Genomic DNA, 16447 nt, shown 5'->3' with positions numbered 1-16447 from the left:
TGCCAGTAAACAACCCCCCGATATTACAAGCAAGAACATCTGGCTAAGCACCCCAGATCATGCCACAAAATACCGCAACACAGAATACCAACCTCAATCCGGGCCAGGCATGGATATAGCAGCAAAGACCCTGGATCCAAACAGCAGCGATCAGGCAGCATCCGTCTCTCACTATCCTTCCTGTGTGGGGGCGCTCCTCGGCCAGTCGCAGAAGCAGAGGAGCTCAGGAGCAGGCAAGTGAGTTATAACTATCTCCGTGCGCGGCGCTCTGCTGGCTGAGCCTGTCACTGTGAATGATTATTTTCTGCCGGCTGTTTCACTTCAGGGAAGGGGGTTATCGCGCGCCTGCCTGGGCTTGTAGGGAGACATGTTGTGAGTTCATTTTCCCCTTCACCATTGAGGTCTGATGAACTCCCTCTTCTGGTGAAGGAAGGTAGTGAGGCTGATTACAAAGCACCTGAGCAGAATGATGATGACTGGGTGACTGGGATTGCTGACTGGATATAAGGCAGCCGACGCCCTTCAGCCTTGCGGGTGATTACTCTGAGGGATTCTTGGAGACCAGTCTGATTCCTGCTCCTCAAAAGCTAAGTTTACTGCTCTACTTTTTGCATTTATGTTTTGGTTTTGTTTTTCCTTGTTTTTCTGGATTTCTGCCTTTCCCTGCTGGGTGAGCTGAATTCCTTTTTGCTCTGTCTTCAGATAATACCTGAGTACTGATATAGTCTTTTTGAAGCCTAGCGTCTTCAGGGCTTTTTTCCCTATCAGTCTGTTGGCTCTTGTTTTTGAGAGGATTTTGGCGGCTTGCAGACAGCAGCTTTTCTATTCTGTCCTATTTAGTTAGCTTGGGCCCCATCATTTGCTCAGCCTATCTTTCTATCTGTGTGAGTGTTTTTTCATCTTGCTTCACCGTCATTATATGTTGGGGGCTGCCTATTGCTTTGGGGTCTGCTCTGGGGCAGTTTAGATTTCCCCTTTCTGTCTTTAGGCTATGTAGTTCTCCGGCTGTGATCGAGGGGTCTAGGGCACCGTAGGAACCCCCCACGGCTACTGCTAGTTGTTGTTGTTAGGTTCAGGGGTCTGCAATCCGATAGCTGCCAACTTCTCTGGTTTTCTGGACTTAGCTAGTATTTCTGTTTTTGCCTCCTACGGTGACTCATTCATAACAGAGACAGACACAGACAGCTAGGCACTAGGCAGGCGCCCCCTGGCTTGGGTGGCGCCCCGGGCGATCACACCCCCCGTCCCCCCTAAAAACGGCCCTGACGCGTTGTGAGTAATCCTTCATAGGATAGCAGGACCATTGAGAGAACCATAAGTAATTGATAATCTCAGAGGCCTAATATTGGTAAGCCAACTAGATAAGCTCATTCACTGGGTACGTGAGCATCCCACTAATCCAAAATTGGGAGATTTGGGGCGCATCCATACCATCACCGTTCCACAGCTATCATGGTTTGCCTCTATAGTAGAAGTCTCTTTGTATATTCTTGTACGGTCTATTAATTACGAACACAACCAGAATGGTGGCAGTACGCATGCGCCCCAAATCCCCCAACGTTGGATAAGTTTGATGTACACGTACCGCGTAATGAGTGACGTAATGAGATGAGCAGCAATGTGCATACGTGGACCGTATCATGGAGAAATACGATTAGAAGAGTGTTAGAGCATTTGGGCAGACCACGTCATGAAGTGACACGAATGGAAGTATGATAGTGCACACAAGCAGATACTCGGTCCACACTATGGGGTAATGATGTGCAGAAGGAGGTCAGAATGCAATGTTTTAATGTTATCATTTAATGTTATGTTTTAGTGGGATTTTCTTTCTGATAAGCTCTATTGACCTGTAGCGCATCCCAGCCTTGTGCAGGTCTACAATTTTGTCCTTGGCGTCCTTAGACAGCTCTTTGGTCTTGGCCATGGTGGAGAGGTTGGAGTGTGATTGTTTGAGAGTGTGGACAGGTGTCTTTTATACAGGTAATGAGTTCAAACATGTACAGTTTATCCAGGTAATGAGTGCAGAGTAGGAGGCTCTCGCATCGGATTTAAAGAAAAACTAACAGGTCTGTGAGAGCCAGAATTCTTGCTGGTTGGTGATCAAATACTTATTTCATGCAATAAAATGCAAATTGATTATGTAAAAATCATACAATGTGCTTTTCTGTTGTTTTTTTTTTTTCTGTTTAGATTCTGTCTCTCACAGGTGAAGTGTACCGATGATAAAAATTACAGACCTCTCCATTCTTTGTAGGCTGGAAAACTGGCAAAACCGGCAGTGTATCAAATACTTATTTTCCTACTGTATATATCTGGTAAGGGCCCAGGATGTCAGATCTTAGCACAGTATGTCCTATAGGATTTAGGACCCTAGAAAGGCCCATACATGCAACATGCACGGGTGGAGGGGCAGGTCCAAATTTTGCATCGGGGCCCATCGGACTCTAATTACACCACTGGCTGTCTGTGCTCTATCCTGCCACATCTCCCATATGTGTGACATACATATCTGATGTGTATATGATATACAGTGCCTTGCGAAAGTATTCGGCCCCCTAGAACTTTTCAACCTTTTCCCACATATCATGCTTCAAACATAAAGATACCAAATGTAAATTTTTGGTAAAGAATCAACAACAAATGGGACACAATTGTGAAGTTGAACGAAATGTATTGGTTATTTTAAATTTCTGTGGAAATTCAAAAACTGAAAAGTGGGGCGTGCAATATTATTCGGCCCCTTTAACTTAATACTTTGTTGCGCCACCTTTTGCTATGATTACAGCTGCAAGTCGCTTGGGGTATGTGTCTATCAGTTCTGTACATCGAGAGACTGAAATTCTTGCCCATTCTTCCTTGGCAAACAGCTCAAGCTCAGTGAGGATTGATGGAGATCGTTTGTGAACAGCAGTGTTCAGCTCTTTCCACAGATTCTCGATTGGATTCAGGTCTGGACTGTGACTTGGCCATTCTAACACCTGGATAGGTTTATTTGTGAACCATTCCATTGTGGATTTTGCTTTATGTTTGGGATCATTGTCTTGTTGGAAGACAAATCTCCGTCCCAGCCTCAGGTTTTTTACAGACTCCAACAAGTTTTCTTCAAGAATGGTCCTGTATTTGGCTCCATCCATCTTCCCATCAATTTTAACCATCTTCCCTGTCCCTGCTGAAGAAAAGCTGGCCCAAACCATGATGCTGCCACCACCATGTTTGACAGTGGGGATGGTGTGTTCAGGGTGATGAGCTGTGTTGCCTTTACGCCAAACATATCGTTTGGCATTGTTGCCAAAAAGTTTGATTTTGGTTTCATCTGATCAGAGCACCTTCTTCCACATGTTTGGTGTGTCTCCCAGGTGACTTGTTGCAAACTTTAAACAACATTTTTTATGGATATCTTTGAGAAATGGCTTTCTTCTTGCCACTCTTCCATAAAGGCCAGATTTGTGCAGTGTACGATAGATTGTTTCCCTATGGACAGACTGTCCCACCTCAGCTGTAGATCTCTGCCGTTCATCCAGAGTGATCATGGGCCTCTTGGCTGCATCTCTGATCAGTCTTCTCCTTGTTTGAGATGAAAGTTTAGAGGGACGGCCGGGTCTTGGTAGATTTGCAGTGGTATGATATTCCTTCCATTTCAATATGATCGCTTGCACAGTGCTCCTTGGGATGTTTAAAGTTTTGGAAATCATTTTGTATCCAAATCCGGCTTTAAACTTCTCCACAACAGTATCACGGACCTGCCTGTTGTGTTCCTTGGTCTTGATGATGCTCTCTGTGCTTCAAACAGAACCCTGAGACTATCACAGAGCAGGTGCATTTATACGGAGACTTGATTACACACAGGTGGATTATATTTATCATCATTAGTCATTTAGGACAACATTGGATCATTCAGAGATCCACAATGAACTTCTGGAGTGAGTTTGCTGCTGCACTGAAAGTAAAGGGGCCGAATAATATTGCACGCCGCACTTTTCAGTTTTTGCATTTCCACAAAAATGTAAAATGACCAATAAATTTTGTTCAACTTCACAATTGTGTCCCACTTGTTGTTGATTCACCAAAAATTTACATTTGGTATCTTTATGTTTGAAGCATGATATATGGGAACAGGTTAATAAATTCCAGGGGGCCGAATACTTTTGCAAGGCACTGTATACTGTATATGTGATATGTGCGGAGCACTGGCCATCACATGAACGTTTACACAGTGGACATCAGCCCCTGCACACAGATCTCTGTAGTACGACTGTCAGTGGGCAGATAACACAGATTATGAAAATCACAATGGAAATCTGTGCAGTTACTCCTCCGATAAAACCTTCTAGTCACATTCCCCATCCTCTCCATTATATATTGACCAGGAGCAGATCCATCCCAAGTAACTCTGCCTCTATATGAATATCGTATATAGCGGTTTGATAATGATCCGTGTCTGGCGGTGCCATAGGGCGCCATATCTCTCATAGTCATATCTGTCCTCTAACATAGCATCATCTGGTGGCGGTGGTAAGAACTGCATTACCGGTTTCTGTGGATTCTTCTGCTCTTCCACTTGCAGGTAGTAATTTATCGGCCTCATAATAGACATTTCTTATTATTGGTCACTTCTAGATCCCTTCACTGTAAGGCAACAAATAGACAAACATCCAACTTCACAAGACAGTCACCTCCGCAAATCGGGTATCTGCACAACTGACATATTCCGCAGCACTTTACATTTCAGAGGGGATTTGTACAGACAATAGACATTACAACATAACAATAATCACATAGATCATAACAGAAACCAAGAGGAATGAGGGCCCTGCTCGCAAGCTTACAGTCTATGAGGAAAGAGGTAGACAAGAAAGGTGGGTGGTAACTGTTGCCCTGATTGTATGGACCAGCCATAATGTTAAGTGTGTAACAGTACAGACGCAGAGGGCTAATGGATGCATAACGTATGTGGGAACATGATGCGGGGAGCCTGGTTATGGTAAAACTTTTGGCTGTGCCACACAGGGATAGATTAGGTTAATGTGTAGAGGCGATAGGCCAGTCTGAATAAATGCGTTTTCAGGGCACGCTTAAAATTGTGGGGATTGGGGACTAATCGTATTGACCTGGGAAGTTCATTCCAAAGAATTGGCGCAGCACGTGTAAAGTCTTGGAGACGGGAGTGGGAGGTTCTGATTATTGAGGATGCTAACCTCAGGTCATCAGCAGAACGGAGGGCACAGGTAGGGTGGTATACTGAAACAAGGGAGGAGATGGAGGGTGGTGCTGAGCCATGGAGGGCTTTGTGGGTGAGGGTAATAAGTTTGCACTGGATTCTGGAGTGGATGGGTAGCCAGTGTAATGACTGGCACAAGGTAGAGGCATCGGTGTAACGATTGGTGAGGAATATGATCCTGGCTGCAGCATTCAAGACAGATTGGAGGGGGGAGAGTTTGGTAAGAGGGAGACCGATTAGAAGGGAGTTACAATAGTCGAGACGAGAATGAATAAGAGAAACAGTAAGAGTTTTTGCAGAGTCAAAAGTAAGAAAAGGTCGAATTCTAGAAATGTTTTTGAGGTGCAGATGACAAGAGCGAGCCAGTGATCGAATGTGGGGGGCGAAGGAAAGCTCGGAGTCAAGTATGACCCCAAGACAGCGGGCATGTTGCTGGGGAGTAATAGTGGAACCATACACGGAAATGGCACATACCTTGTGGCCACGTTTTGTTTCTCAGTAAAACAATTAACCTGTTAGTTCCCGGCTTAGAGTGAGTCATCTGCAGTCTTGGAGACCCGTTCTTATACATTCATTGCCGAAAGTGTTGGCACCCTTGAAATTGTTCCAGAAAATGAACATGGGTCTCGGGTCTTCGAGCAGGACAATCACCCCAAATATACTTCAAGAAGCCCCCAGAAATGGAGGGAAAAAAGCGCTGGAGAGTTCTGAAGTGGCAGCAATGAGTCCAGATGTAAATCCCATTGATCACGTGTGGAGAGATCTTAAAATTACTGTTGGGGGAAGGCGCCTTCAGATGTGAGAGACCGGGAGTAGTCTACAAAAGAAGAGTGGTCAAATAATCCATCTGAGAGATGGTTAAAGGATACGATTGATTGAAGTTATTTATTCCATAAGGCGTACCACCAAATATTAACCCCTTCATGACCCAGCCTATTTTGACCTTAATGACCGGGCCATTTTTTGCAATTCTGACCAGTGTCCCTTTATGAGGTAATAACTCAGGAACGCTTCAACGGATCCTAGCGATTCTGAGACTGTTTTTTCATGACATACTGGGCTTCATGTTAGTGGTAAATTTAGGTCGATAATTTTTGCATTTATTTGTGAAAAAATCAGAAATTTGGTAAAAATTTAGAAAATTTCGCAATTTTCACATTTTGAATTTTTATTCTGTTAAACCAGAGAGTTATGTGACACAAAGTGGTTACTAAATAACATTTCCCACATGATTACTTTACATCAGCACAATTTTGGAAACATTATTTTTTTTTGTTAGGACGTTATAAGGGTTAAAAGTTGACCAGCGATTTCTCATTTTTACAACAAAATTTACAAAACCATTTTTTTAGGGACCACTTCACATTTGAAGTCACTTTGAGGGGTCTATATGGCAGAAAATACCCAAAAGTGACACCATTCTAAAAACTGCACCCCTCAAGCTACTCATAACTACATTCTAGAAGATTATTAACCCTTCAGGTGTTTCGCAGGAACTAAAGCAACGTGGAAAGAAAAAATGGAAATTTTAATTTTTACAACAAAAATTTTCTTTTAGCATCAATTTTTTCATTTTCACATGGGAAACAGGATAAAATGGATCCTAAAATTTGTTGGGCAATTTCCCCTGAGTACACCGATACCTCATATGTGGTCATAAACCACTGTTTGGGGACACGGCAGGGCTCAGAAGGGAAGGAGCGCCATTTGACTTTAGAATGGAAAACATGCTGGAATATTTAGCGGACACCATGTCGCGTTTGGAGAGCCCCTGTGTGCCTAAACATTGGAGCTCCCCCACAAGTGACCCCATTTTGGAAACTAGACCCCCCAAGGAACTTATCTACATGCATAGTGCTCACTTTGAACCCCCAGGTGCTTCACAAATTGATCGGTAAAAAAAAAAGTACTTTTTTTTCACAAAAATTTTCTTTTAGCCTCAGTTTTTTCATTTTCACATGGGCAACAGGAAAAAATGGATCCTAAAATTTGTTGGGCAATTTCTCCTGAATACACCGATACCTCGTATGTCGTCATAAACCACTGTTTGGGCGCACGACAGGGTCCGTAAGTGAAGGAGCACTATTTGACTTTTTGAATGGAAAATTAGCTCCAATCGTTATCGGACACCATGTCGCATTTGGAGAGCCCCTGTGTGCCTAAACAGTGAAAACCCCCACAAGTGACCCCATTTTGGAAACTAGACCCCTTATGGATCTTACCTAGATGTGTAGTGAGCGCTTTGAACCTCCAGGTGCTTCACAGAAGTTTATAACGCTGAGCAGTAAAATGAAAAATCATTTTTTTTCCTCAAAAATGATTTTTTAGCACGCTATTTTTTATTTTCGCAAGGGTAACAGGAGAAATTGGACCGAAAAAGTTGTTGTGCAATGTGTTCTGAGTACACCGATACCCCATATGTGGGGGGGGGGACACCACTGATTGGGCACACGGCAGGGCTCAGAAGGGAAGGAGCGCCATTTGACTTTTTGAAATAAAAATTACCTCTAATCGTTAGCGGACACCATGTCGTGTTTGGAGAGCCCCTGTGTGCCTAAACATTGGAGCTCCCCCACAAATAACCCCATTTTGGAAACTAGACCCCCTAAGGAACTTTTCTAGATGCATAGTATGCACTTTGAACCCCCAAGTGCTTGACAAAAGTTTATAACGCAGTGCCGTGAAAATAAAAAATATTAGTGCACAATTTTTTATTTGCACAAGGGTACCAGGAGAAACTGGACCCAAAAAGTTGTTGTCCAGTTTGTCCTGAGTACGCTGGTGCCCCATATGTGGGTGGGGACCACTGTTTGGGCACACGTCGGGGCTCGGAAGGGAAGTAGTGACATTATGAAATGCTGACTTTGATGGAATGGTCTGCGGGCGTCATGTTACATTTACAGAGCCCCTGATGTACCTAAACTGTGGAAACCCCCCGCAAGTGACCCCATTTTGGACACTAGACCCCCCACGGAACTTATCTAGATGTATGGCGAGGACCTTGAACACCCAAGTGCTTCACAGAAGTTTATAACGCAGAGCCGTGAAAATAAAAAATCATTTTTTTTCCTCAAAAAAAAAGATTTTTAGCTCACAGGTTTTTTTTCACAAGGGTAACAGGATAAATTGGACCCCAAAAGTTCTTGTCCAGTTTGTCCTGAGTATGCTGATACCCCATATGTGGGTGGGGACCACTGTTTGGGCACACGTCGTGGCTCGGAAGGGAAGTAGTGGCATTATGAAATGCTGACTTTGGTGGAATGGTCTGCGGGTGTCATGTTACATTTGCAGAGCCCCTGGTGTGCCTAAACTGTGGAACCCCCCCACAAGTGACCCCATTTTGGAAATTAGACCCCCCCCCCAAGGAACTTATCTAGATGTGTGGTGAGCACTTTGAACCCCCAAGTGCTTCACAGAAGTTTATAACGCAAAGCTGTGAAAATAAAAAATAATTTTTTTTCCTCAAAAAATGATTTTTTAGCTCGCAAATTTTTATTTTCCCAAGGGTAACAGGAGAAATTGGACCCAAAAGTTGTTGTCCAGTTTGTCCTGAGTACGCTGATATGTGGGGAGGAACCATTGTTTGGGCGCACATAAGGGCTGAGAATGGAAGTAGTGACATTTTGAAATGCAGACTTTGATGGAAAGGTCTGCGGTCGTCGTTACGTTTGCAGAGCCCCTGATGTACCTAAACAGTAGAAACCCCCACAAGTGACCCCATTTTGGAAACTAGACCTTCCAAGGAACTTATCTAGATGTCTGGTGAGCACTTGGAACCTCCAAGTGCTTCACAAACGTTTATAACACAGAGACGTGAAAATAAAAAAAATCATTTCTTTTCCAAAAAAATAATTTTATAGCCCCCAATTTTTTATTTTCCCAAGGGTAACAGGAGAAATTAGACCACCAAAGTTGTGCAATTTTTCCTGAGTACGCTGATAACCCATATGTTGGGGTAAACCACTGTTTGGGCACATGTCGGGGCTTGGAAAGGAGGTAGCACCGTTTGACTTTTTGAACGCAAAATTGGCTGGTATCAATGGTTCCACCATGTCGCGTTTAGAGACCCCCTGACGTGCCTAAACAGTGGAAGCCCCTCAATTCTAACTCCAACCCTAACCCCAACACACCCATAACCCTAACCCCAACACACCCCTAACCCGATCTGTAATCCTAATTCCAACCCTAACCCTAGTTCTAACCCTAATTCCAACCCTAACCCTAATTCCATCCCTAACCCTAATTCCATCCCTAACCCTAATTCTAACCCTAATTCCAACCCTAACCCTATTTCCAACCCTAAGCCTAACCCTCTTTCCAACCCTAACCCTCTTTCCAACCCTAACCTTCTTTCCAACCCTAACCCTAATGGAAAGATAAAAATAATTTCTTTATTTTATTAGTTGATCCTGCCTATGGGGGTGATAAACGGGGGGGTTTATTTACTTTTCATTTTATTTTGATCACTGTGAGATGGCGGTGCCCATGGTTCGGGACACCGGGAGGTGGAGAGGGACATCAGAGGTACCGGGGGGTGGAAGGTGGGGGGAGCACAGAGAAGGGGGAGGGGAGTCGATGATGACGGCGGCGGCACATTGCTGCCGTCAGTCGGTATCGGGGGCCGATTGGCCCCGTGAGCCAGTGGGGGGGGGGGGGGGTCGGGGTTGGATTGTAATATTTCATCAATTTTCATTGATGAAATATTACTATTGCTCTGATTGGCTGTTTCACTTTTAACAGCCAATCAGAGCGATCGTATCCATGTGGGGGCGAAGCCACGCCCCCTGTGGTGGAGAACAAAGCCCCCTGTATCTGCGGGTCGGGTGACCTTTCAGTGACCTAGGTCACCCGACCCACAGGGGGGCTTTAAAGTCATGACGCCACATAGGCGTCATGGGTCGTTCTGGCACGACTTTTCATGACGCCTACGTGGCGTCAAAGGTCGTGAAGGGGTTAAGTTGAGGGTGCCAACAATTTTATCGGACCAGTTTTGACGTTTTGTGTTAAATTATTATCTATAATTTGCCTTTTTTTCTGTTTTTTTTTTGCGTTGTTCCAATACACACAAGGGAAATAATCATGTGTATAACAAAACATGTGGAATTGCAATCATTTTCTGTGTAAGGTAGCGCTCACTGAGTGTATTGGGGGACACTCACTTGGCTGCAGATAAACCAGGTACGGCACAGGCTTTTCATATAACACAGTCTATATGGTTTATTATACACGGCATAAACCATAGCAGCATGAAGAAAACAAAAGCAGTCTTACAGCAGACCAAATGGATGTTCATAGTGGAGCACCACTCCCTTAGTCCTGTGGTCACACAGGCTGTGCTTTGTCCAGCAATCAGGCTTTACAGTCTCAGTTAATTCCCCCTGTCTGGGGTTACCTCTTAGCTGCTTCTCAGACCTGACGCCCCTTCCCTCCTGGGGACTGTCCAGTGCTCACAGGCTATTACACACACAGGCCACACACGGTCAGAGGCGTCCACATGTGCACTTCAGGAAGGCAGCCCACCTTCCAGCACGACAGACTTCCGGGACCTTTCCACAGGGACCAATCAAATCCAGGCACTCACTCATGTGACCTACCCTGGTCACCTTATATGGTCCGTAGCCACACCCACAGCATCACATGGCTATGACCTCATTGCAGGTCCTTCAGATTCACAACCACACACATAGGCTTTACTTCAGACACACGCCCCTGAGTGGGTTTGTAGGTGACTGGTCCCACTTGTCCAACTAGCCACCTGAAAGCTCTCCCTGATACACTGTAACAAAAACCTCAGCTGTACCTCTTCTGATCAATACTCGTTCAAGCTTCCACCCCAGGGCCACCCCCCCTGGGATACATAACGGTCATTTAGCATCCTGCTATTCATCCTATCTCCATTACCATAATGGATATGCGTGTGTGCATGACCCATACAGCGCCCCCTAGCTGTCACAGTGGTCACTGCACCACATCTGGAACAATTTCAAGCGTGCCAAGACTTTCGGCCATTGCTGTATGTGAGCAGCCCAGAAGTCACCTGAGTGTTATATACAGTACAGGGTCGCTGCAGATTGTACAGACCCCCAGACAGGAGACAGATCAGATCTGTGCTGCACAGACCCCATTTATACCTTCTTCTTCCCTTTCAGTTCGGCCCCAGGTGAAGGTGTCCGGTCAGGAGAAAGGTGACACCGTGAAGCTTCACTGCCAGGTGTACGGATTTCACCCCCAAGCTGTGGATGTGAAGTGGATGAACAAGGAGGACGAGGTTCACTCATATGAGACCACACACGTCCTCCCCAATCCTGACGGCACCTACCAGATCAGGGTCAGCGCAGAAGTGACCCCCAAAGATGGCGACAGATACTCCTGTTATGTGGATCACAGCAGCCTGGAGAAGCCGCAGTACATCGTGTGGGGTGAGTAGTGTCCATACTGGGGGGTATGATGGGGGTAATACTGGAATATGTCATGACTGCTGATCACTATTGTGACATGTAATTGTATAGTCACCGACATCTTATTAATGTGAAACGTCTGAACCGTTCTGTACGTGACTAATAATAACTGCAGAATAATCTGTGCTGTGTGTACAGGAGGAATAACCCGATATCTGGCCATTATATCACCTGTATCTAAGGAATAACACGATATCTGACCATTATATCACATGTATCTGAGGAATAACACGATATGTGGCCATTATATCACTTGTATCTAAGGAATAACACGATATCTGACCATTATATCACATGTATCTGAGGAATAACACGATATCTGGCCATTATATCACTTGTATCTGAGGAATAACACGATATCTGGTCATTATATCACTTGTATCTGAGGAATAACACGATATCTGGCCATTATATCACTTGTATCTGAGGAATAACACGATATCTGACCATTATATCACATGTATCTGAGGAATAACACGATATCTGGCCATTATATCACTTGTATCTAAGGAATAACACGATATCTGACCATTATATCACATGTATCTGAGGAATAACACGATATCTGGCCATTATATCACTTGTATCTGAGGAATAACACGATATCTGGTCATTATATCACTTGTATCTGAGGAATAACACGATATCTGGCCATTATATCACTTGTATCTGAGGAATAACCCGATATCTGGCCATTATATCACTTGTATCTGAGGAATAACCCGATATCTGGCCATTATATCACTTGTACCTGAGGAATAACACGATATCTGGCCATTATATCACTTGTATCTGAGGAATAACACGATATCTGGCCATTATATCACTTGTATCTGAGGAATAACACAATATCCGGCCATTATATCACTTGTATCTGAGGAATAACACGATATCTGGCCATTATATCACTTGTACCTGAGGAATAACACGATATCTGGCCATTATATCACTTGTATCTGAGGAATAACACGATATCTGGCCATTATATCACTTGTATCTGAGGAATAACACGATATCTGGCCATTATACCACTTGTATCTGAGGAATAACACGATATCTGGCCATTATATCACTTGTATCTGAGGAATAACACGATATCTGGCCATTATATCACTTGTACCTGAGGAATAACACGATATCTGGCCATTATATCACTTGTATCTGAGGAATAACACGATATCTGGCCATTATATCACTTGTATCTGAGGAATAACACAATATCTGGCCATTATATCACTTGTATCTGAGGAATAACACGATATCTGGCCATTATATCACTTGTACCTGAGGAATAACACGATATCTGGCCATTATATCACTTGTATCTGAGGAATAACACGATATCTGGCCATTATATCACTTGTATCTGAGGAATAACACAATATCTGGCCATTATATCACTTGTATCTGAGGAATAACACGATATCTGGCCATTATATCACTTGTACCTGAGGAATAACACGATATCTGGCCATTATACCACTTGTATCTGAGGAATAACACGATATCTGGCCATTATATCACTTGTATCTGAGGAATAACACGATATCTGGCCATTATATCACTTGTACCTGAGGAATAACACGATATCTGGCCATTATATCACTTGTACCTGAGGAATAACACGATATCTGGCCATTATATCACTTGTATCTGAGGAATAACACGATATCTGGCCATTATATCACTTGTATCTGAGGAATAACACGATATCTGGCCATTATATCACTTGTATCTGAGGAATAACACGATATCTGGCCATTATATCACCTGTATCTGAGGAATAACACGATATCTGGCCATTATATCACTTGTATCTGAGGAATAACACGATATCTGGCCATTATATCACTTGTATCTGAGGAATAACACGATATCTGGCCATTATATCACCTGTATCTGAGGAATAACACGATATCTGGCCATTATATCACCTGTATCTGAGGAATAACACGATATCTGGCCATTATATCACTTGTATCTGAGGAATAACACGATATCTGGCCATTATATCACTTGTATCTGAGGAATAACACGATATCTGGCCATTATATCACTTGTATCTGAGGAATAACACGATATCTGGCCATTATATCACCTGTATCTGAGGAATAACACGATATCTGGCCATTATATCACTTGTATCTGAGGAATAACACGATATCTGGCCATTATATCACTTGTGTCTGAGGAATAACACGATATCTGGCCATTATATCACTTGTATCTGAGGAATAACACGATATCTGGTCATTATATCACTTGTATCTGATGAATAACACGATCTCTGGTCATTATATCACTTGTATCTGAGGAATAACACGGTATCTGGTCATTATATCACTTGTATCTGAGGAATAACACGATATCTGGCCATTATATCACTTGTATCTGAGGAATAACACGATATCTGTCCATTATATCACTTGTATCTGAGGAATAACACGATATCTGGCCATTATATCACTTGTATCTGAGGAATAACACGACATCTGGCCATTATATCACCTGTATCTGAGGAATAACATGATATCTGGCCATTATATCACTTGTATCTGAGGAATAACACGATATCTGGCCATTATATCACTTGTATCTGAGGAATAACACGATATCTGACCATTATATCACTTGTATCTGAGGAATAACACGATATCTGTCCATTATATCACTTGTATCTGAGGAATAACACGATATCTGTCCATTATATCACTTGTATCTGAGGAATAACACGATATCTGTCCATTATATCACTTGTATCTGAGGAATAACACGATATCTGACCATTATATCACTTGTATCTGAGGAATAACACGATATCTGTCCATTATATCACTTGTATCTGAGGAATAACACGATATCTGTCCATTATATCACTTGTATCTGAGGAATAACACGATATCTGGCCATTATATCACTTGTATCTGAGGAATAACACGACATCTGGCCATTATATCACCTGTATCTGAGGAATAACATGATATCTGGCCATTATATCACTTGTATCTGAGGAATAACACGATATCTGGTCATTATATCACTTGTATCTGAGGAATAACACAATATCTGGCCATTATATCACCTGTATCTGAGGAATAACACGATATCTGGCCATTATATCACTTGTATCTGAGGAATAACACGATATCTGGCCATTATATCACCTGTATCTGAGGAATAACACGATATCTGGACATTATATCACTTGTATCTGAGGAATAACACGATATCTGGCCATTATATCACCTGTATCTGAGGAATAACACGATATCTGGCCATTATATCACTTGTATCTGAGGAATAACACGATATCTGGCCATTATATCACCTGTATCTGAGGAGTAACACGATATCTGGCCATTATATCACCTGTATCTGAGGAATAACACGATATCTGGCCATTATATCACCTGTATCTGAGGAATAACACGATATCTGGCCATTATATCACTTGTATCTGAGGAATAACACGATATCTGGCCATTATATCACCTGTATCTGAGGAGTAACACGATATCTGGCCATTATATCACCTGTATCTGAGGAATAACACGATATCTGGCCATTATATCACTTGTATCTGAGGAATAACACGATATCTGGCCATTATATCACTTGTATCTGAGGAATAACACGATATCTGGCCATTATATCACCTGTATCTGAGGAATAACACGATATCTGGCCATTATATCACTTATATCTAAGGAATAACATGATATCTGGCCATTATATCACTTGTATCTGAGGAATAACACGACATCTGGCCATTATATCACCTGTATCTGAGGAGTAACACGATATCTGGCCATTATATCACTTGTATCTGAGGAATAACACGATATCTGGCCATTATATCACTTGTATCTGAGGAATAACACGATATCTGGCCATTATATCACCTGTATCTGAGGAGTAACACGATATCTGGCCATTATATCACTTGTATCTGAGGAATAACACGATATCTGGCCATTATATCACTTGTATCTGAGGAATAACACGATATCTGGCCATTATATCACTTGTATCTGAGGAATAACACGATATCTGGCCATTATATCACTTGTATCTGAGGAATAACACGATATCTGGCCATTATATCACCTGTATCTGAGGAGTAACACGATATCTGGCCATTATATCACTTGTATCTGAGGAATAACACGATATCTGGCCATTATATCACTTGTATCTGAGGAATAACACGATATCTGGCCATTATATCACTTGTATCTGAGGAATAACACGATATCTGGCCATTATATCACTTGTATCTGAGGAATAACACGATATCTGGCCATTATATCACTTGTATCTGAGGAGTAACTCGATATCTGGCCATTATATCACTTGTATCTGAGGAGTAACACGATATCTGGCCATTATATCACTTGTATCTGAGGAATAACACGATATCTGGCCATTATATCACCTGTATCTGAGGAGTAACACGATATCTGGCCATTATATCACTTGTATCTGAGGAATAACACGATATCTGGCCATTATATCACTTGTATCTGAGGAATAACACGATATCTTGCCATTATATCACTTGTAACTGAGGAATAACACGATATCTGGCCATTATATCACTTGTATCTGAGGAATAACACGATATCTGACCATTACATCACTTGTATCTGACGAATAACACGATATCTGGCCATTATATCACCTGTATCTGAGGAATAACACGATATCTGACCATTATATCACTTGTATCTGAGGAATAACACGATATCTGGCCATTATATCACCTGTA

The 16447-nt window shown here is 42.7% G+C and overlaps 1 protein-coding gene across 2 annotated transcripts in view; it reads left to right on the top strand.

Annotated features, from left to right (window-relative positions):
* The window catches only part of LOC141048392 (class I histocompatibility antigen, F10 alpha chain-like), a 168446-nt gene that overhangs the window by 114901 nt on the left and 37098 nt on the right, over positions 1-16447 (top strand). For both annotated transcript variants that reach the window (XM_073543912.1, XM_073543911.1), the window contains exon 4: positions 11371-11640. In XM_073543912.1, coding sequence (XP_073400013.1) covers positions 11371-11640 — 270 coding nt within the window. The remainder of the gene's footprint in view (positions 1-11370; positions 11641-16447) is intronic.

This window comes from Dendrobates tinctorius, unplaced genomic scaffold (genome assembly GCF_039654945.1).
Source record: "Dendrobates tinctorius isolate UK_male_01 unplaced genomic scaffold, ASM3965494v1 ptg000135l, whole genome shotgun sequence".
Classification (NCBI taxonomy): Eukaryota; Metazoa; Chordata; class Amphibia; order Anura; family Dendrobatidae; genus Dendrobates; species Dendrobates tinctorius.
Note: the sequence above shows the minus strand (reverse complement) of the source record. Positions and strands in the feature narration are given on the sequence as shown.